General features: G+C 35.3%; 1 protein-coding gene across 1 annotated transcript in view; it reads right to left on the bottom strand.

Moving 5' to 3' along the window:
- Positions 1 to 22,651, bottom strand: part of GABRA2 (gamma-aminobutyric acid type A receptor subunit alpha2) — a 57,265-nt gene that overhangs the window by 7,553 nt on the left and 27,061 nt on the right. Inside the window, exons 5-8 of the mRNA XM_053975775.1 lie at positions 12,822 to 13,042; positions 10,462 to 10,544; positions 7,413 to 7,556; positions 6,462 to 6,614 (exon numbers count right to left, since the gene is read on the bottom strand). Coding sequence (XP_053831750.1) covers positions 6,462 to 6,614; positions 7,413 to 7,556; positions 10,462 to 10,544; positions 12,822 to 13,042 — 601 coding nt within the window. The remainder of the gene's footprint in view (positions 1 to 6,461; positions 6,615 to 7,412; positions 7,557 to 10,461; positions 10,545 to 12,821; positions 13,043 to 22,651) is intronic.

The following is a 22,651-nucleotide window of genomic DNA, read 5'->3' as shown; positions in this document are numbered from 1 at the left end:
ACAATGAAAAGGAAGCAGCTATCATATGGTATCGTATGAAAATCTGTAGACAAAATATATTTGGTAAAGAACTTCGTTTTTCCTAACGCTTACAGAACATATGGCTTAATTATTTTCAGAACCTCAGGGAAAAGACAGCCTATCTTACATTTAAAATTATCACATGTAAATTTTAACACTGGTCCTGAGCTGCAGATAAGTGAATATAAGGTGACCTTATCCACATGTAAATATATACAGTTGCTAAGGTACTCTTCAGTTTAAATCCCACTTTATAGAGTAAATTAATCTTCTGGAAACCACATTGACTTCTTCAGAAATCTGATTGAAGATTTACTGCTGACCTTTCCTAGTCCCAGTTAAAACATTGTGAATTTATATCTTGTTACCACATGCTACCGCTTGACAATTTCTCTAAAAAGTTCAGCAAGTTACACCACTTTGTGACCCAAATGCTAATCAAGCAGCATACTGTCAGACCATTGCCAACATACTTTCATTTATTCCTTCACTCTATAAACTCAGCGATGTTCAAGCAACCATAGTCATTTAACCTGAAGTGAATGGTAAAAAATTGGACAGAAAATTTAATCTGTATTATCTGTCAGTTTAGGATTCTCTAGTCCTTTTAGATTGCTATTATTCTTCAGAGAAAAGACAGATGATTTTGCACATTATAGTTAATTTGAAAAATCAGTTTTATCAAGTCTTCTTTATGAAAAAGGACTGAATGGAAATAACCTGCCTCCTTGCCACTGCTAAACCTGAGACGACTGAGAAGTTATTAATGTGGAAAAACATGGTCAACTTGTAAAAACAAAACTCATCTATTTCACAAAGATTTAACTTAAAACCCCACAAAACCCATACACTGATCAGAATAAAACTGTTCCTCATTGCTCATCTATTTCATAACACTAGTGGTCTAAAATTGGTGTAAAAAACAGCGAGTAGATTGTAGCCCCTACAATGAAGTGGTCAGAAAAACATTTTAAAGGCTATGTAAAGACTGCATGATATCTCACTATGATGTAGAAAAAACGGTTTGCATACAGGGCAAGAACTCTCTTCTATAGCCCAGCACCCAGCAGATGTGGCAACTGAATTGATAATTGATGCCAGACAAACAGTCACGTATTATTTTGTAAGAGACCATGAGCAGTCATTGGTTTCTCTTTGAAAAAGATCCAAAAATAAACCATCCAACCGCCTTCTTTCTCCAAAGACCAAGCATTTTTTACTTAACAGTAAACATCCTGACAAGATTTGTTCTCATCAGTGCATGCCTACAAATCTAAATATCTTCTATCACTACAGATTTATCCATTATAGCCAAGACTGGAGCTATTTGATTGCCTGGGATTTTTTTTAATGGTGCTGCTTTTGAAATGGGATTTGCTTACTGGAGAGAGAAAATTCATCTCCAGAGCTGCAAATTCAACACTTTTCACCAGCACTAAACTTATATCTCTAGAAAATACCAGCTCTGGTATGCTTATAACAGCAGAGGAGGTAACCTGAAAAACTAGAAATGTCTAACTAGAAACAGAGAGTGGAAACTGGAGGAGATAACACATAAATATTAAACTTAAAATCTGTCAAGATGACTGCTTTATGCCCACATTTATTAGTTACACATAATGGTTGAAGAACATATCACAAAAGGATTGATAAATCACTTTTTTTTTTTTTTAATTTGGAAAATTAATTTCATTGTTATATATTTTTTAACAGCAATTGCAAATCTGTTTTGGTAATTAGATATCCCAACCTGGTCCAAAACCCAAAGAGATTCATAAATACAAATAACAGCAGAAAGAAAAGATTGTTGACCATTTCAGAGATACAGATTACCACTTCATTTTATCACTCCAAGACCAAATGGATAGAAGTGTAAACAAAAGTTTAAAAATTCTGTATGTTGCATGATATTAAAGCACTGCACCATAACATTTTGCTACAGGCTATGTTGTTTGCTTTTATTTACTCAATGTATATGTGTTAGCAGAGAATGCATTACAAAAGGAGTGTACCAGGATTTTCCTCAAACACCAGCAGGTAAATCTGAACAACCATTGAGAGAAAGATTATAGAAAATAGCTCAAGCACTCTGTCTACCCTTTTCACTAAAAGAACAACATAAACCAGCATTTTTAAATAGCTTGGGAGACAAGAACCATAACAAAATCTATTTTCAGAAAAGTTGAATTCAATCAGTTGGGTAAGCTACGTATCCATATGGTAAAGTCTGTACCATGCTGCTTCACTGTATCAATCCTAAGCAATGGAACACAATTTCCCATTGAGCAACACACAAGCTTATTCCCAAAGGCAAATAGCAAGTGCTATTTACCCCAACTCCAAGAAAAGTTGCATGCAATTATGCCACCCCTGGAATATGAACTAATGTCTTCACACCCAACTAAGTTGAGGAGAGATATTGTTTTGTTTGCAGCCAGCTCAGTCTCTTACTCAGGGCTAGTTTTTCACTACCCACTGCCTATCACTATATAATTATATCTATATTTATCTTTACATTTTTTAAGTTTACATATTTTCATCACATCTATTTAGAAACTCCCAATTAAGAAATTATAAGCAGAAATATGAGTGGTGGGATATCTCTAAAGGCACAAAAGATAATCTGCAGCGTGCGGAAGGAGAGAAGAATAAAGAAAACCGAGATTTTTTTTCAATTAAATGGGAAAATGTACTTTGTATTTATAGAATTGTTCAAAAGGACAGGTCTCTATTTTTCAATTCCCATGTAAAATTAACCAGAGAACAAATCAAAACTTTTCTTGGGTTCCTAGTGTCACAATTAAAAAGTTGCTTTGCGTTTGCATGGCAAGGTTTTGGTAGTGGAGGGCTGCAGCAGTGGCTTCTCCAGTTGAGAAGTTCCAGGAGCTTCCCCCATGCCTGAGAGATCCAAAGCCAGCCAGCTCCAAGAGGGACCCACCACTGCTGGCCAAGGCCAAGCGCCAAGGGCAGCACTGGCAATGCCTCTGGGATGACATATTTAAGATGGAGAAAAAATTATATTGAGCAGAAGCAACTGCAGGTAGAGAAAACAAGTGAGAATATGTGACAGAAACACCTCTGCAGACACTCAGGTCAGTGGAGAGGGAGAGGGAGGAGGTGCTCCAGGCACCAGAGAAGAGATCCCCCTGCAGCCTGTGGTAAAAGCCATGGGGAAGCAGTTGTGCCCCTGCAGCCCACAAAGAGGTCCAGCCCACAGAGGACCCCACAAGAGAACAGGTGAATGCTTAGAGGAGGCTGTGACACTATGGAAAACCTGTGCTGGAGCAGGCTTCCAGCAGGACCTGTGGCTCCACAGGGGACCCATGCTGGAGCACTCTGTTCCTGAAGGACTGCACCCCATGGAAAAGACCCACATAATGAACAAGTTAAAACAGACACAGGAACACAGAGTAACAATAAAATTATCACAGTGAACTGACAAAAGAACATAGCTCTGTGAATTTAAATATAATAAACAATAAGACTAATTTTTGTTCTTTCCTGCTTCAGTTAACAAATATTATATACCTAACTACATCTATTTTATCATTCACATTGATACTCCATGTGAGTTAAAACATAGATAACTGTAGCACTAAGAAAACTAATTTCTGATTTTCTGTCACCTGCATCTAATGCTGCTATTCAAACACGTGATGCTTCTAAATGCTATGACCCATTAAAAATGAAGGAAGAATTCAATAAGCTGCACAAGATTAGTTTTGCTAATACTGTTGACACTAAATGCATAACAATAAACACATTACTAAATTAAACAGATTGTAATCTTGCACTAAATGAAGGCATTATGAGCCAGTCTTATTCTCTTTCATTAACAATGCAATCAGATTTATCTGCTAGAGAAAGCACATTCAAGACTTATTTAATCAACGATGACGAAATTTTCTTTTTCCAAATATTTAAAGCAAAGTTGAAGCAATATAGTAAAATTAAGTAGATGCCATAAAGAAAAGGGATTAAAGAGCTCAACTATAAAATAAGCTTCATTATACCAATAATGTTAGCCTAGAACTTGAAACCACATTGCAAAAGAATAGAAAGGGAAAAGAAAAGTAACTTCTTTCACCCATGAAATAATACATGCTAAGTGGTGCTTTGAATAACTGGAAGTTATGTCTTTGAAAGGAACAGTATTCCAGCAGTTGGTCCTTAGCACTCAAGAAGGTCATTCAAATAAATTTCTCATTGATTTTCAAAAACACTTTGTCAAACCCATAACTTCTGTTTAATTTTATTTTAAAATTGATATATTTAATATACAATGCAAAGATGGGTATCTAACAAGTGACTGCTCCATATAAAAACTAAAAATAAGTATGATCAATAAAAGTGTAAAGGAATACCCCCTACAATTTTTATATTCTCTGCTGAATATAGCTTGTTTCATTAATGTAACTGTAGCATGGGCTTCTTTTGTCACTGGATGGAGTCTACTTCAAAGTAACACCCAGATGAATCCTTGAGTGTACCAGCCCAGCTCCAGCTGACGAGAATATTTCAGTACACGCAAAAACCACTAAAGAGCTATAGACGAACTTTGTTATGAAACTCTAACTGCACATTTTTGTAACACATTCAGGCAAGAGACCAGGGGGTATCAGAAATCCCTGTGACAACTGCTGCCAGTAGCTATGGAGAAAGCCTGGGAGATCCACTTGAGGCTGTGTATTTAGAGAGCCTATTGGCAGCTTATGCAGGCAATCTCATCTAGAGTGTAAAAGAATGTTATGAAATAGCTCCTCAGGGAAAATCCAACCCAACCCAATGAAAAAGGCTAAGCTTGAGGAGCAAATGCTGCATGCTAGGGCTAAGGTTTCTCCAACAGGCAGAGCCTGGATGTGTCTTGTTTCCCTGGGTTAAGGGTTCCTGGAGGGGACAGAGTCCTTAGTGGCATACAGGGTGCATGTCTGTGTGCAGGAACAACATATTAGCACAAAACTGCTATGTCTGCAATAAACACATCATTCTTAGTAAACAGACTTCAGGTTGGTGTCACTGAGTGGTGTGATTCTGTTCTTGTGGTCCTCCTATGCACTTCCCTCAAGACATCCTGAAGCAGGACACTTCATTATCCATGTTATATTAAACCCCAGGAGAGCAAAGCAGCAGGAGCAACAGGCTGCCATGCAGATACTTATTTCTAAAGAAAATAAAAATTAAACAGAAAATAAATCAAGAACAAGAAAGAGGTGTGCAGGAAGGGACACATTGCAGGAAAATTATCCCAGGGCCTTGTTATGGGTGGAGTACATTGGTAACAGTGACACAGCAACAGAAAGTGCATTTTAGGAAGAGCAGATGTGAGACTCTTTTTGGAGAATCCAGTCACACTGTCCCATATGTATTGGAGTGGATACAGAAAAGGGCAAAGACAGAGATACAGAAGGATTTGACAGTGTACTTGCAAGGCTGGAAAACAGGACTATACATTTTCATAATCAAAAAATGGATAAATTCAGAAGATTTTGAAGAAAGACAAAGAATCTGCCTGATAGCTGCCTGGAAAACCATGGTAGAATTCTGGTCCCACTGAAACCATTGACCCATTTCATCTGACTTCTATAAGGCTCATATTCAAACCTGCAATTTTCACAGTGCTTTGTGTGGCATGTTCTCTACCAGGAGAGACAGTAAATGCTTTGTTGTGCATCATATTTAATATGCATTTGAGTTTGGCCTATTTTTTGAAGAGTACGTGGTATTTCCTGATGACTAAGCATACAATTTTATGCAGCATTTTTGATGGCTGATTCCACACAGACAATAATTTTATTGTGCTAATCTCTTTTTCTTTAAAAGTAAAAAAACTAAATTAATTTGCTTTGCAAATAAAAAGACATTTTTTCACTTTGAGAAACACCATTTTATTGCTCTGCTGAACCTGTCTGCTGCCTCACAGTAATCTCCAATATGAATTAGCAAAAAAGTGTTGCCCAAAACCCCAGAGTAGGATTTCTTTAAAAGAACTTCAGCTTGAAATTTTAACACAAATAATTCAACAAAATCAAGTTTAATCTCCCTAATTTACAAATAAATTTGGAAATTTGCTTATCTACCAAGTACCAGAATACTTGGATAATACCAAGGTAAGTATTATATATAAAATATTTCAGAAAATCATCTAAATTTACTAAATTTACTTTTTAAATAGAAACATTATAATCTTTTTCTATTCTGTGATTTATTTTTTCCTCTTAAAAGAGTCAAGGATATGAGAACAGTTGGCTTGCATGTACTAATTTCCAAAACCTTTGGGATTCTCAGGAGATGTATAAGCTGCAGTTGAAAGCTGCTTGGACTAGAAATCATATCACATTCTACAAGCACTTTAACTTGAATGAAAAAGCCCTTTACTTCAGAAGCACTTCCTAGCATCTTCAGCTATTGCAAACAGAGCTAACACTACTCAGTATACTCACCAAAGACTGTCCTGGCAGGTACAGATTCTCTGTTCAGCCAGAATGACACTTGAGACAGAATGACAGTCATGATACAGGGGAGGTAAGTCTGAATGACAAAATAACCAATTTTTCTCTTCAAGTGAAAATGAGCCGTCATTACTGTATATTCACCTAGGTGCCACAAACAAACAAAATACAATGAAACTAAAGGTTATCATCTTAAAAAAAAATCCATTTCATTGATAAGAGAAGGTTTGCTATATTTATGTGAAACAAATGTTCTAGGGTCATATTGTACCAAAGGTATTTTGTAATAGAAAGCATCCTATAGAGTATAAGAAAGATTCTGAGTAGAGCTACTTCTTATTCCCACTGTGTTCCATGAAAGATGAGTGTTAAGGAACTTCCAGGAATTCTTGGATGTACTTCAGCCTTGAAGGCTTCTGCTTATAAGCAACTCTCTGCATTCACACAACACCTCTCTGAGAACTTAATCACAGTTAAAAAGCAGTTTTGGTGTTCACCACAGCCCAGCACGTGCAGGAAAACAGTCTAGAGTCTAGCAGAATAGCCCAGTGTTTAATGTCAAAAACATGATGGAAGAGAAACATGGTTGAAATCTGGTTGAAATGGTCTGCTTTACCATTTAATAGACAAAATCTGTCATTTACAATATGAAATTTAACAAATATCCCAACCCTGCATTACAAATGTTAGGATTAAACATGAAGCTCCAGGTAGCATTTTAAAAAACAGTTACTGAGGGCAAGTTCACCTCTGCTATTACCATTTAATTATAATTTGAAAGAATCAGTGAAGTGCTGTTTTGTGTAACTTGTACACTACATGCCTAATAGATCACATTTTGCAACATTCTTTTTCAGAAGCCTTTAACACCACCTGGAATATAGTTTTCGCAGCCAGTAACTGCCCTTTTCTCCAAAATATTCTAAAAAATATTTTACTAACCTGTGCTTGACTTAACTGTCTCTTTTCCAATTGTTTGGCCTAAAAGATCATACTGATTCAGTCTTGAGCCATCTGGTGCCACTTGCACTGAATCTGAAGCATTATAAGTCCAAATGTATGTCACTTCTGAAGTTGTGTATGCATCTGTGAGAAACAAGGTAAAATATTTTGTCAACAATTTAAATTAAACAGCATCTATCAAAACTCACAGAATTACAAGAGCTACTTATTTTTCAAATAAAACTCCCCCCAAAGCATTTAAAATTATGTGGTAAATAATATCTTTGGCCATTTAAAATAGTTTCACTATAAAGTAAGTGCCTATTGCAGCATGGGAACAGGGCACTCACTTGTGATCTTATTAACCACAATTTATTAAACTACTACTACTATGTATTAAACTACAAACAACATCTCTTCTTCACTGTTAAAAGACTTGTCAGAGATTAGATATTATATGTATCCTATAATTTGTGATAAGGCAGATAAAAAGAAGAACAATTTGCAAGATTTAGGACACACAAATTTTTAAAAAATTCATTCATGTATTGTTTTGACCTTCCATTGTCTCCACTCTCAGCTTCAGAGATGTATCACAAGAATTTTAGTATTAGTTGAAATCCAGACTTAAATATGGGAAGCCAGCAGTGACAACACCCTGGTACTTTGTCCTGCCTACTTTCTTAAATCTCACTAGTTGCCATTATTTTGGGGGACACACCAACATTAAACAGGCTGCTCTCTCAGTACATTCATGATCAAACACACATTTAGCCTGGTCTCTCAAAATAAACTAGTATGAAAGTCAATCAACACTGTATTTTAAACAGCACTAATGCCTCTCCAGTAAGTAAGGAAAAAAAAAAAGAGTATGTCCTGAAAGTTTTTCCAGTCTAATATGTTATTAACAAATGGAATAATAAAGGAAAAGGGTAAACCACTGATGGAAGAAGTTATGTGTTCATTTTGATTGACTGAGACAAATAAATTTTAAATCTTACACCATAATTGCAATGTAATTAAAAAGTAAAGCATTATTACTGTTGGTCTGCAAACATTTTCACTTGAGAAATCTCTAGAGGCTCAGAAGGTTGCTTCTTCATGCAACTAGCCATAAATTGCATGACTAACAAAATCTAGCAGGTGGATAGCAAGTAGAGATTTTTAACACTTCCCATGTATCCTTCCAGCTTTACAGAAAAATAGCTCTGCTTTAATGCAAACCAGCAGTATGGCAAATTGTTCATTTGTCTCCATTCTCTTCACTATCAGCTAGACTTTTTGAAAACAATAAAGAAAAGCAATCTATTAAGCTACAGCTTCTCCCATACATTCAGTTTGGCTTTTCTCTAATGTATAAAAAGAGACATTCATACATGCTGATGATCCTCCTAGCAACGTAAGATTAGCAGCATATGAGGAGCTGTGACAAATATATACCACTGGCAAACTTGCCTTAGTTAAACCAAAATCCTCAGGATTCCTGCTTATTTTCACCACTATTCATCATTCAGATTCTATCCCAGAATAAAAGCTGAAAAATGCACAGTTGTCTAGAATTGAGTCCTAGGTAAAGAAATAAAAGGTGTGTGAAGCCATTCAAAATGAACAGAAATAAGAGTTCCCTGAATGTGCCAACAGGCTGGAGCACAGGTAATTTTGAGGGAAATGAAAGACACTTTTCTTAAATCACATTGTTCACATTTAATATTCCTCTGATTATTAGAAAATCATAGGCAGAGAAAAAAGAGCAAGCTGGTAAGAAAAACAATGAAGACCGAAAAATTGACAAAAAAGGAAGTGGTTCACACAAAGTCTAATACACCAAGTCATAAAAGTTTCCACCCTAAAACTGATCCTGAAGGAAGTAGCCTTTTGGCCTGAGTATGAGTTTCATTATTATGGGAGTTTTTAAGTTGGTTTGAGGCTACATATGTTTGTTTTTTTTTTTCCTACAACACCTTATAAATCCAACATGCCTTGCTGGGCACGTATATGTAAATATTATTAGTCAGTAGCCAATTTTGGTAAACATCTCCGGTGTTAGTTATTTAGGCTGCATTATGCATTACAAATATAATTTTGAGCGGGCATGATGCAAATAGTATTCATTCTAATGATCTTTTATCTCCAGAGTTAAGATTTCTTTCAAATGTGGAAACATCATCAGAAGCACAGGCTTTGTTTAATTTGCAACAAACTCCAAAGAAAAGAGATATTGGAGCATGATGGAGAGAGTGTGCACAGCAACACAGTGCTATGACAAGCATCATGTGGTTAATGATGTCCTTAGTGGCAGCATATCCCCTGGTTTGTATTCTGTGGCTGCTACAATTATTGTGAAGTCAGCCAGAGTTTATAGGTTTTAACTTGTTTCCTCAAAAAAACCCCATTTCCTTTCCTGGACCCAGCAGAGAATGTAGGCTGCAGCCAAAGGGAAAAAAATAAAGCTTTTAGTGTAAAAAATCCAGGAAATAAATATAAGAAGAAGAATGGTTGTAATCTAAGAAAGTGAAATAATGCTGCTGTTAAAAATAATACCAGTGAGGTCAAATTCCAACTGTCTGTAACATGCAGATGCACTAAAGAATGAAATTTTTTATCACATAAAGCCATTTCTTATTGCCTTCATTAAAGGCACTAACATTAAAAATATCATTAAAAATAAAGAGAAACTAAGTTGTGATAAATTTTAAAAAACCCCTCACTGAAGTCTTTGATCTGCTCTTTGTTAGTACTACACTGGCTATGAGCATCCAGTTTTGTGTTGCTCACTATGATTTGCACACTGCAATGAAAGTGACCAGTGCAGTGCTGATCAGCTGCAGGGTGTTTATTGTTAACTGGAGTAATGAAATCTTTAAAATACACTAGAAGACACAACACTTGAATAGAGAAAAGAGATCTTGATGTGTCAGGTTACAATTTTTTTTTTTAAGTCCCATCTTGTGGTTTACATTTCTCATGTAACAATTTACTGAAACAAAATTATGCTGAGAAATGTTAGATATTCACTAATCAAAGGCTATACTTCACATTATATACTTACAGCTGCCAAATTTCAGTGGGCATGAGTGAGCATCCATAGGGAAGTCCTCCAAGTGCATTGGACATTCAGCTTGGACTGTAAGCCTAAAAGGCAAAAGATCTCTCTGCATTCAAGTCATTTAGCAGGACAAGAAAATCAGTTCCACAGAAATAACAGAGTTCATGCCAATTTAGTAGACTGAATTGAAATTTTATATTAAACTAACAAGAATTTACATCAGCTTTTACTTCTTCCATTTTATATGTTCCTTTGAAAGGCATTTATTTATCATATCAAGAACCTGTAAAAGCTGACCTCAAAATCATGAACAAAGGTCATTTAAAGAGAAAAAAAATTAAGTACTGACAGGTTGTTAAGAAAAAGAATTTTCTTCTCATAATATTCTGAGGTACATGTGCTACTACAGCTCTTAAAGGCTCATTAAAAAGCATCTCAAATACAATTAACTTGCTGAAGAACCCTACTCCAGTCTTTTGAATTCAATTTTTTTTACAGTTTGAATGGAAGTTACAGAGAAAAAATATTTTCTTTCAAAAGATTGCTGCTGCTCATTCTCCATGTTACTAGTGATTATTCTTTATGTAAAGTGTGACAGTATGTTAACAAAGCATCCACTTTTGTCCATTTTGTGAAAAATCCCCGTATCATATATAGGGATTAGTACAATAAAAAATAATTCAAAACAATTTGAAGAAAGCTTTTCATGGACTTCACCATTATTTTTAATTAAAAAAAAAAGCCAAGAAAAAACTCTGTCTTTTCCTTCCTATCCTTTAAGTCTTCTCTGGGTAGAGATTTTTTCTGTATGCCTTTTCTTCTTCTTCATCCAGCCCCAAACATCAGTTACATCCTTCTGTATGCACAGTGGTTCCTAGTCATTGTATTCTCTGCTATATTCTCCCAGCCTTCCACCAAAAAATATTTCATATTTCTACTCCTCCCCAAGAATGTTTATCCGAATTCAAGGGGCACCAAGAGATAAGAATCAGCAAACAGCTGAAGGCAAAGAAAAGAACTGCATGAGCCTCTGATGTAAATCACACAATCATTTTATGTAGACACAATAAAAATAGCTGTTTAAATCTAGGCAAAACAGTCAGATCAGTGTACACATTAATCTCATACCCTGAGAACCAACATACTCACACGTAACGAAAATGCATAGTCAATTACAATTAACCTGACCCATCTTATACTTCATAATGGTTTCAAACAGTATTTCCTATTATTTATAATATATGATTATTATACTCTCTGGAGGAAGAGAATTTCAGTCAGCTTAGATGGATAATTCTCAAATATTGATTTGAGCCAAAGCAAAAATACAACACAGGGGGTCTGAATTTACTTCAAGCAAACTCTTCTTTATCTCTCCATCCAGTATCATTAGCAGCCTACCCATCAACATTTAATAGTGTAAGGCTTTCAGAGCTGTGTAGTAAAACTGGGTTTCAGGGATGCTGGCAGGGCTGCATGGAGAAAGTATCACAGTACATGTTAACTTTGAAGCTCACATTTTCTATTTTAATTAGGCTAGGGATTTTAAGTCGACATTCATGACAACTTCAATTTATTAATTATTCTCCAAGAAAAAGAAAATAACTAAGTCAGGTGCTTCTGCAAACTTGCGTGAAATTTTCCATAAAATTCACATAGGTAACATTATTGCCAAAAGACTTACCAAAGAAGAAATCAGTCTTACAAAAATGCTACTAATATCTGTGTATATCTGATTTTTTATAATTTTTTGTATTCTATATTCTATTTTCTAAGTAAATTTAATACATTTTACAGCTAAATATTTATCTTAGCTACAAATGATGCACAAAATGAAAAAATCAAAATTTTAAGTTAAATATTTTAATTAGACATAAAGAAACATTAATTACACAGTAAGACATATTTTTTTCCCTTTAGTTCTTGCTGGAAAGAATTTGAGACCTTATTATTACCTCTTCATTCTTGCTTTTTTTTTTATTGCCCCTGATCTTAATAAAAAATTTGCTTGGGGGCTCACATAGTCAGTACAATGGCTGCTGTAACAGGCTCAACTCCTACATTATTTTAATCATTCTAAAAAAGAGTTGGTAAACTCTACCTGAAGGTCTCACTTAACTTTATTCAGGTGTTCAATATCTTCAATACATTATAAAAACTGAAGGACACATAGGAAAACGGATCTAACTCATTATCAGCCAAGAGACTTTGAACAGAACTGGAAACAAAACATACATTGTTCTAGCTTTATTTCTTCTTAGAGAAAAATAAAACAAAGGAGAGTTCTGAAACCTGATTTAATTGTTCAATGGAAAAATCCCATGAAGAAATACCTTGAGTAGAGAAGAGATGAACAGACATACCTCATGGTGTACAAGAGTGTCCCATCATCCTGGATTCGCAGAAGCTTGTTTGGCATTGTCATGTTATGAGCCACTGACTTCTTCCCATTGTGAAAAAATGTATCTGGGGTCCAGATTTTGCTGGCCATTAGGTTGTTCAGTCGAAGAATGTTCATTGGGCCTTTAAACTTTAATCTCTCATCCTTCCATCTCTGACGGAAGAACACATCTATTGTGTACTCCTGTAAGGGAATAAAGATATGCTTTTTTTGACACAATGAAACACTAATCTGCTTTCTGAGAACAAAAACAGAAAAGATTTGTTTGCAAAATTCCCTTGGCAAAATTGTCAAGGGAGAACAATCATCACAAAAAATTGTATAGTACTGAGAATAATAAGCAGGAAGTAGGTGTATTAAGGGTATAACATTCTTCTACATGATTGCTAGGTGTTGTTTTTATATTGAACTCTTTCAATATTTATATCTGTATCTGATATACAAAGTATCTGTGACCTGGATAAATTCAGTAAACACAGTAAGGAAGGAAAGTAAGGAAAAAATACACAAGATTAAGTAGTTCTTTCAGTATCTTCTGTAAAGTAACCCAGCATTTCAAGAGCATGGAGAATGGCTGAGCCTGGAAGTAAGGAAACAAGGCAACCCATAAGGGGTACAGTATATACAAGCAAAATGACATAAGATTTTTCCAAAGAGGAATGTGAGGCTCTGTAGCAGTGTGAATTTTATGAATAGAAGTACATAGGTAGGAAAGAGCAGCTGATGATTAACAGGTGACACACACTGCCTGGCGAACGTTACTCTGATGCCTAGTCTTGGGAAGGCAGTACAGTTGGAAAAAAAGGATGCAAGCAAAAACAGTCTGATGACCTAGAGCAGATGCCTGTGTCAACAGGCTGGGTATCCCATCTGGTGGGTTTTGTTGCTGTTGTGGTTGCTGGCTGGGGTTAAACCACAACACAAACAAAAAACTGATTAAACATTGATAATGTAAATTCATCAGCTATCTTCAAAATGGAACTGTAAATAGATTTAGTGTTTTGCTTCTGTCAGCACAGCATATAAATTGGATATGGGAGAGTTTAAAAATATGTTGGAAGCAAACTGTATTTGGTGTACTGGCAAATGCTACCTTGGTGCAATTTTGCTTTGTTGGACAGGTACAAAATGTGGTCTCATGACTTCAAAATATTAGTATGCTGCAACAATCTGTACTATTGCAATTGCTCTGCATAAATCATTTTCAAGTAAATTACTTTGAATGGACAAGGCCTGATAAAATTTAACCAATATAAAATTTTCAAGGGATTTCAATATAAAAGTGACTTCAAGGAACTTATCAGCCTCTATCATTTTCTGCTAGCTCCCTTGTGTGCTGATTAACAAGGCTTAAGGTTCTTCTCCATCAATCATACAGCAACACAAAAGGAGTGCTGACTAGACAGAGACAAGTGACAGCTCTCTTCAGCTCCTTTGGTCTGCTAGCCAAAGAGCTGTGAGGACCTTTTCCAGGTCAGGGCCAGAGGCTAAGGACAGTATGCAGAATAAAGGAATGAGAATTTTGTTATGGGAAGGAGCACGACAAGGGCAGGAGAGAAGGCAGTTCTCTTTATGAATGGCAACAGATTCAAAGAGGTATTTTGGAAATTATGGATACTTATAAACTAATCTGACAAAAACCAGAAGCTCAGTTTTTACCTATATCAAAACGTCATACATTAATGTAATAAAATATTGTCATTTTCCTAATTAAAATTTAAAAATTTAAAAATAATTTTAAATAAAACTAACACAACAGCACACTGAAGATTTATTTGTTTGGTTTTCTTTAATCCCATTTTCTATTTTCTCTAATAATATTTTAGTAAATATATCTGTTTAATACAAAACTATGAACCTCTAAAACATGCATTTCTTTGATATTATACTTGATTTTGTTCAGTACCTCATCACTGCTAGAGACACTGCCTCATAACAAGTGGTTTGCTCACTTCTCTATAATAGATCACATTTAATTGTCCTCTTTCATTTTCTGATTTATATGCTGTTTTATATGTTAGATATCATGCAATTTAAAATCCCATTTACAAATAACAAGTTGCAGACGAGGGAAAGTGACAAAATGCATAATATCATGGAGGATCAGGAGCAGCAGGGGAGTATATGAAATATGGGTAGAAATACCAGGTAATTAAAGAAAAATTGCCCTAAGAGCCTCCTTGTAGTTTTCATCTGAGGGGCTTTACCAAGAAATCATTTTTATAGTAAAACTTATGTTTGAGGTATAAAGAATTGGGAAGAAGAGCCTGAAGGGATTAAGACTCTGAAATTCCACTGAAATTCAGCAGGAGTGAGTGATACATCCTGCAGGTTCTTTTGACAAACACCTCTGCACATAAATGATTACAATATAAATCTGGACCTTTTTGCAATGTTTCCATCAATAAAGAACTTCAAAAGATCCTGCTTTTTTACTGTCTTCCAACATACATAAAAAGAATTACAAGAGAAATAAAATAGAAAAAAAAAAGCAGCTATGAAATGCCACTAAATCAAAACAGCAACATTTTACAAAAACCCGCATCTGCTGCATGGCAGCAGCTAAGGAAGTAGAATAAGCAGGAAAGAATGAGCAGTAGAATGAGCTGCAACCTTGAGAGATCCTACTGGGAAATCTCTGACTGATCCACAGTTAATAGACAATGGCTCAAACACTGTTAAGGTAATCACAGGACTTTGCCCACTATGGCAAACTGTATAAAGAAGCACCTGTTCATCTGAGACCACAGAACTCCCCTCTCTCCCTCTCCCCAGTATGCCTCTGTGAATTCCTGGAAATTCGGAGAGTAAGTTAAGCCTCCTGATGGGAACTTGAGATAAGATAAAGGTGCTACTATTCACCCATTAACTCAGGTCTAAGGAGAAGTAAACAAGGCTGAAGCAAAGGTATCCACAAGAAAAGCCAACTCCGCAGATGTGCTGAAAATAAGCCCTGGCTGGGCCTGGCAGGGGGAGACCATAGCTGCCAGACTCATTTCTGGAATCTGAGCACTGCACATGATCCACAGTTGCAACAGATCTATGGTATTGCAAAAGACAGTGTAAGTCTCCCCTCCCCGGGAGAGGTGTCTGGGCACTCCCATTGTAAACCTGAACATATATTAACCCTTTGAACTCTATGTTTCATGGGCTTCTTCCACCCCTGGCAGATCAAAACTGTGACCATCATTTTGACTAACAAACACTGAAATGACATCAAGTCTTGTTGAATCCATGTGTGGTGATATCTTTCTATTCTCCTTTCCTTCTCTTTCTTTCATTTCCTTACAAATTTTCTTCAGTGTTATTTTTATGCTTTTGTACTGCTATATTGCTATTGATACTAATAACCAAAATGGCTACATACCCCTTTCTATTGCAACCAAAATTTTCCAAAATTAACTCATATATACATATACATATACATACATACATATATATATATACACATATACATACATATATATATGTATATATATATACATATACATATATATATATGTATATGTATATATACATATACATATATATACATATATATATATGTATATGTATGTGTGTGTATATATATATATGTGTGTGTGTATATATATATATATATGTATGTATGTATGTATGTATGCATTTACAAACACCAGTCATTCAGTTTCACTCTAATCTGCTCCCAGGATCAATTACTAAGAACCTGAGCTACCCTCACCTTTAGGATGGTTTGTAACACCATCATCCAGTCTGTGCTGGAGATCTTTATTTCAGAACATCTCATTTAGAAGATGGAAACAGGGAATAAACCAAGGTTTGGTGTGAATGACGACAAACACCTTCTGTTTCCATTTACCATGATAGTAGTAAAATCTCACATAGTTTTTAAATAACTTATCTTTCTACAGACTTCTTTGCATTTTTTTCAATGGAAGTATTGGGATCTCAATTTTGTCTTTGTCCATTTAAAAGGATTATTTAAAGCAAAATACAACCCCTGCCTTTGCAATCCAGTGCTATATTTACTGATCTTATGTTCCCTTCTGTGCCAAATCTATTCTACTTATGATCATGAATCCCTACTGATGTTTATCATATTAAAAAATGACAAAATAGGAAGGTATTGAAGTACTTTGAATATAATCAATATGATAAAAAGCCAGCTACAAAAAGTTGCTACATAAAGATTTTGAGACTAATTCCTATTCGATATATTTGATATATACCACTTTTTGGTAAATGCTGTGCAATGTTTACTTTTCAGTCAAGACTGATGTCCATGACAAAGGCAAATCTGGACTCCAGAAAAAATACTCAGATTAATACCTCATACTAATTTCATTCATTCTGCAAATATTCTCCTATGAAAAACACCTGTTCTCTCTGGACATGACCTAACCACTCTCCAGTATATAATGCAGTTTCTCCACAAAATCACAGGAGCATTCTTCCAGGTCTTCAGAGGACTCCTGTGATAATTTCTAGACAGGAAAGTGCTTCCTACTGTGTTGTGTCTAAAATGGTGCTTATACAGCCAGACTATAATGCAGTACGATTAAACATAATCTTTCAAATATGTGTTGTACTACCTTACATGAAATTTTAGGTACAGGCAATGAGATTCTTGCTACAGTTTTAAGAAGCACTTGAACTTTGCCACTTCAATGAAGAATAAAATGGCGAGGAAATTTTATACCTCTTTTAAAATGCAGTTGTTGTGCATAATACTATGCACCATAAAAAAGATGCTTGTATCTCTGGCAGAAGCCTGAATATAAGCAATCCCTCCCTCCCCACTATATGACAGTCTTCTTTTTTTTTTTTTTTTTGTTAAGGCCAGATTTGTACGGAAAAAGTTCAAACAACAAAAAAATGTACTCTCATCCTTTCCAATAATGGTTGTCAGATTTTGGCAGTTTTAGCATCTGGAGTAAAGATGGACATGTTCCAAATATCTCAAAAATTGTAAGCGTCCATTAGCAAGCAGTATTGTCCTGAAGCAGATGGAACATTTTATTAATTACCTTCTGGAACCCAGTACTTTGTTTAATGAATAGTTCAAGCCAGAGTTCCTCATTCCCTACTTGCAAAGATTTTTCTGAGTCATTTATCTAACATATATTTGTCTTTTTCCTGACCACTCTTAAAGCCATTAACAGACATAAACACAAAAACAAATTTTACATACTGTAAACTATAAAACTGTTAAAATGCAAATTAAAAAAAATAAAAGCAAGCAAAGGGGAATTGGCACATATAGCTTTTCACTGAGTCCTTAAAACAGTTAGAAATACTGTGGTTGATACACTGATGAGACAGTTCAGATTCATGGACCTAAATGTTGCCTAGCTAATATAGGAACTGCATATTAATATTTATTTTTACATCAGTATAATTTCTTCATTTTAATTCTTAAAATGTACATTCTTGTTTTCATATATGTCTTAAGGACGTGTAATTTTCATTTTGGATTTGTTTATCTATCTATCTATCTATCTATCTATCTATCTATCTATCTACCTAAGTATCTAAAATATCAAAATTACTTTCAAGAAAACCAAAAAGGAGTTTAGAGAGAAGAGTCAAAAAAATGTATTCAGTCAAAGAAAAATAATCTGCCCATTATATGCACTCTTATCATAACCTGATATTCATCAGTGTGATGAGTGTAAGTTTGTGATGCAACTTCTGCAATTCAATTTATTAAACCTGCACACTAGATATTTTCAGTGAGTGCTGAAATTAGCTTTACAGTAGGAGGATCACATCATTAGTTGGTTGTCTTGGTGGTTTTCTCTGTGGGCAGATCCATGCAGGGTGCAGATGGCACACAGAAGGACTAACACAGTACAACAGCATAAGCTACTTCATCTTTTTACTGCTTGGCTTTACCTAGGCCCACCTACCAGAATGGACAAACAATCCATCTCACTTTCTACTTTTCTCTTCTCTAAAAACAAGCAATTGTCTTACAATATGAGGACTGAAAGATTTCTCCTCCAAACGCCCTCAATGCTCCAATAATAAGAACTGACTACTCAGGCTCTGTACAAGCACTTCTCTATCAACATCAAACCTCACTGCACAGAAAATAAACTGAGTCCACTTCCTCTTCTCCAAAACCTACCTTCTGATGTGTACACAACACAGAACATAGAAGGAAACAGCCAGAAATTCCCTTCAGGTCTTTCAAACTGTGGATCTTACATACTAGTGATTAGAATCCTTGAAAATATTCTGATGAAGGAGGATTCTGCTTTGAAACTGCCCTGTTGGTTAGTTTTTATCAAAACCCTTAACAGCCCTGTTAAAAACTGAAACACAATCCCATCACTGCATTTCAAAAGAACATGTATTCATTTTTAAATACATAAGTAATGTCTGCCAGATACATATGCCCTTTCATACTATCAAGAATATGTGGAATATTTCTAGGGAATTGCAGCACAGTTTTTCTCTATCTGAAGAACTGATTTCAAGCTTTTTATTTCTGCCTAATCTGCCAACTTCAGTCATTTTTGTCTAAGCATTTAATAGAAACATGAGGTATTAAAAAAAAATCTGGAAAACGTGTTTAACCAGTTTGAATGACAGCGTCTAGGGAAGAGAATGCCTTTCTATTCATATTCATTTATCAAAAGGACCTTCTCTGAATAATTTTCTCTCTCTTTTTTTCCATATACCTGATGTAGAGTGAACTCTGAGTCTAAAAGAAGCACCAAGGAGGGATAAGAGAGTTCTGTAAAAGATATAAATAGGGATTACTTAGAAAAGATACTACAGGACATTTTTCTGCTGTCACTGAAAATAAAAACACTTGTCATTATCCCTTTTTTATTCAGACATGGAGAAAGAGCAACCCTGAAACACAGTGGACGCCTGGTGCCAGGAACAGGAATCCAAACAAAGGTACAGAGAGAGCTAACGGCAGTGACAGGCTTGGACACAGCCTCTGACAAATCAGTCTCCAATACTGATTCCCTTGGCAGGATGTTGCACAGAGCAAAAAGGCTTCTCAACAGAATAAAAGGACAAAAACTCTGCAAGAGATCATGTGAGATATCTTCATCAAAATTTCAGTGTATGGATTTAACTTGCAGAGGCAATTATCTGAGCCAACAATATACTGACTTTCTAGAAACATATCAATTATAAAAACACAACCTAGATGTTCCCCAATTCTCCCCAAAAAATTCCAAGGATATTTATCATTTCCTTTACTCTTTAGTCTTCTCTTACTGAGTTCAAATAATAACTACATAAAAGTAATTGCAGTACTTTTTTAAAATATTTTTGAAAAATAAATCATCTTGATGCATTCCTTATTCTGTCCAGACTTGCATATCATACCAGCTCTGTAGAGCTTCTCTTAAGTTAAGGAATTCTACCTAATAATTAGACTCTGAAACAGAGCTAAAAATAACTTGCGTAGAAAAGAAATCCCCAAACAAAACCTGAAATACAAACTGAGATGAAAAAATCTGAAAAACAGACAGAAAAAAGAAGAAACAGGGTTCCAAGTTCAGTCACTATCTCTAAAGAACCATCCTCAATTGTAGTGATGAATGCTGTAAAAATCCTTCTGATTATTTCTGTATTTGACTTTCAGTCTTCACTGAAAATTTCTATTCTGGCTGTATTTGAAAAATCAGAAACACTTATTGTCATTTCAGTTGAAAACTGATGAGATGGAAGTGTGTGTAATGATGAACTAGCTGTGTATGATGATATCTACAAAGAAATGTTCCTGTTCCTTGACTTCAAAGTGAAAAACAGGAAGTCTACCATCAAGAAATTAGGAAAAACATTTGTTCACAAGCGACTTGGAAATAAAGGTGCAACCACAGTAAACAAAACTCCCCGATAACAATGAAAATCTAAGACTGCAAGTTGAAATACAAAAGTTTCAGAAGGTTTCTTAGTTTTAAGATTCAAGCTAAACTGATTCAAGTCCTGCCACCTACTATCCGTGTGTTGGAGGAAAGCAGGGAAGACAGTTCCCAACGACAATCAGAAAGACTGTTCTGAGGCAAAATTTGCGAAATCTTGGCAAGCCTTTCTTCACAGCAGACCTTATATAAAAGGTCTCAGTACCTACATAATCTGTCTTACATAAAATAACTATTGCTTGAGGAGTAAATAGGTCTCTTTCTTTTTTTTTTTTTCCAATTGTGGGCATCAGCACTTAATATGTCTATGGTTATGAGGGAAATTTTAGGAGCCAAAGTATCAGGAGAGCCTGGAAAGACACCAAGTCTGAGAAAAAGAGGTAAAAATACATTGCTTTCAGTGCTGAAATTCAAGTTACCAGCATGTAGCTTTATAATGATGGTACAGTCTACCAGATTTCAAATAATTAATTTTTAAAAACAGAAAAATGATCAGGTTTAACGTTCAATCCTTTTTTATCTTACAAATTACAGTCCAACCAAGTTCATCCTTTACCTCTAAATTTTTAAATATTAAACATTTTAATTTCATGTGAAATGCTTTAATTGACCTCTATAACAAGAACTTAGTCCTAGAATTCTTCAGAAAATTAAGAGATGCTTTGTTTTCCAGTTGTTCTGTCCAATTTTTCATTTTTTTGTTTTTCTAAATAATGCAGCTTTTCTTCTCTCAGGCTAATGTCAAAATAAATTTTTATCACTGATGGGGTTGGAAGCCTATAAGGCATCGCATCACAATACTGAACTTGAACATTTCTGAGAAATAACAGCTCAAAAAGACAGAAGAGTGAAAGTAAAATCTGTTTAAATCCATGTTTTTTTTGCCTTCCTTGATTCTCACTAGTTTTCAAAAGGAAGTTGAAAATCCTTATATATTGGCACTGCATATTTGACATTAAATAGAGTGGTTGACATAGAAGAGCTTTACTTTGACACAAATTATATAGATACCCAAATATTTTTGTTCATTTGCAACAGATTCCTGGCCAAGAGAGAACAGATTTGGTAGCTGACTATTTTGGTCAGAACAGACAGTAGCATCTTTTGAACTTAGTCAAAATGTTAATCCACTACAAGGACCAAATGTTTTGACTTTTAATATATTTGGAGAAAAATCTCAGTCTCAGCTTCTACTTCTTGAATTTATCAACAGCAAATTCAGCTAGCTTAAAATCAAAGATCAAATTCCACTGGACAAAATGATTTTTTTGGCAAAGTTGTGATACTGGAAAAATACAGCAAATGTGAATAAAAACCCACATTCTAGCAATCATACTGAGTCACAGATCGAACACCATACCATACTAGCATTAATGGGAACAGCTAGTGAGGAAAACAGAAACCTCACAAATTCATAGCAATTCAACAACAAAGGTTAGAATTATATATTATCAGCTTTGTCTATCAACACTACATGAGAACTGTGTCCTTAGCTCTAATCCACCTATCACTGCCTGTGTGCCACTTCCTTCTTCCATATTGTAAATGCATATTAAACATCTCCCATGTCAGTGAGTCCCCCTCCTGTTTTCAAAAGCACCCCTCTTCTTCTAAGCACCATTATTCTTCTCAAGATACTAACCAAGGAGGAAAAAACAAACTGGAAAATAGATCATGCAAAGGGGTGCAGTCACACACCTGATGATTTTATTACTATAAGAAACCCCAGTGGAAAGAATCCTAGGGGCAGCAATAATCATGAGAGTTTTGGGCAACAGCAGTGTTCAGCCTAAATACCTCATGTGACTGAGGGCCTCACCATTCACATTGTACGAGCAGAGGACTTCAGGGACCCAGCCTTCCTGAAAAAAATATGAGCTTGGGATCCTCTAAAAATTCTAGAGGACATGGGCAAGAGCCA

This window comes from Vidua macroura, chromosome 4 (genome assembly GCF_024509145.1).
Source record: "Vidua macroura isolate BioBank_ID:100142 chromosome 4, ASM2450914v1, whole genome shotgun sequence".
Classification (NCBI taxonomy): domain Eukaryota; kingdom Metazoa; phylum Chordata; class Aves; order Passeriformes; family Viduidae; genus Vidua; species Vidua macroura.
Note: the sequence above shows the minus strand (reverse complement) of the source record. Positions and strands in the feature narration are given on the sequence as shown.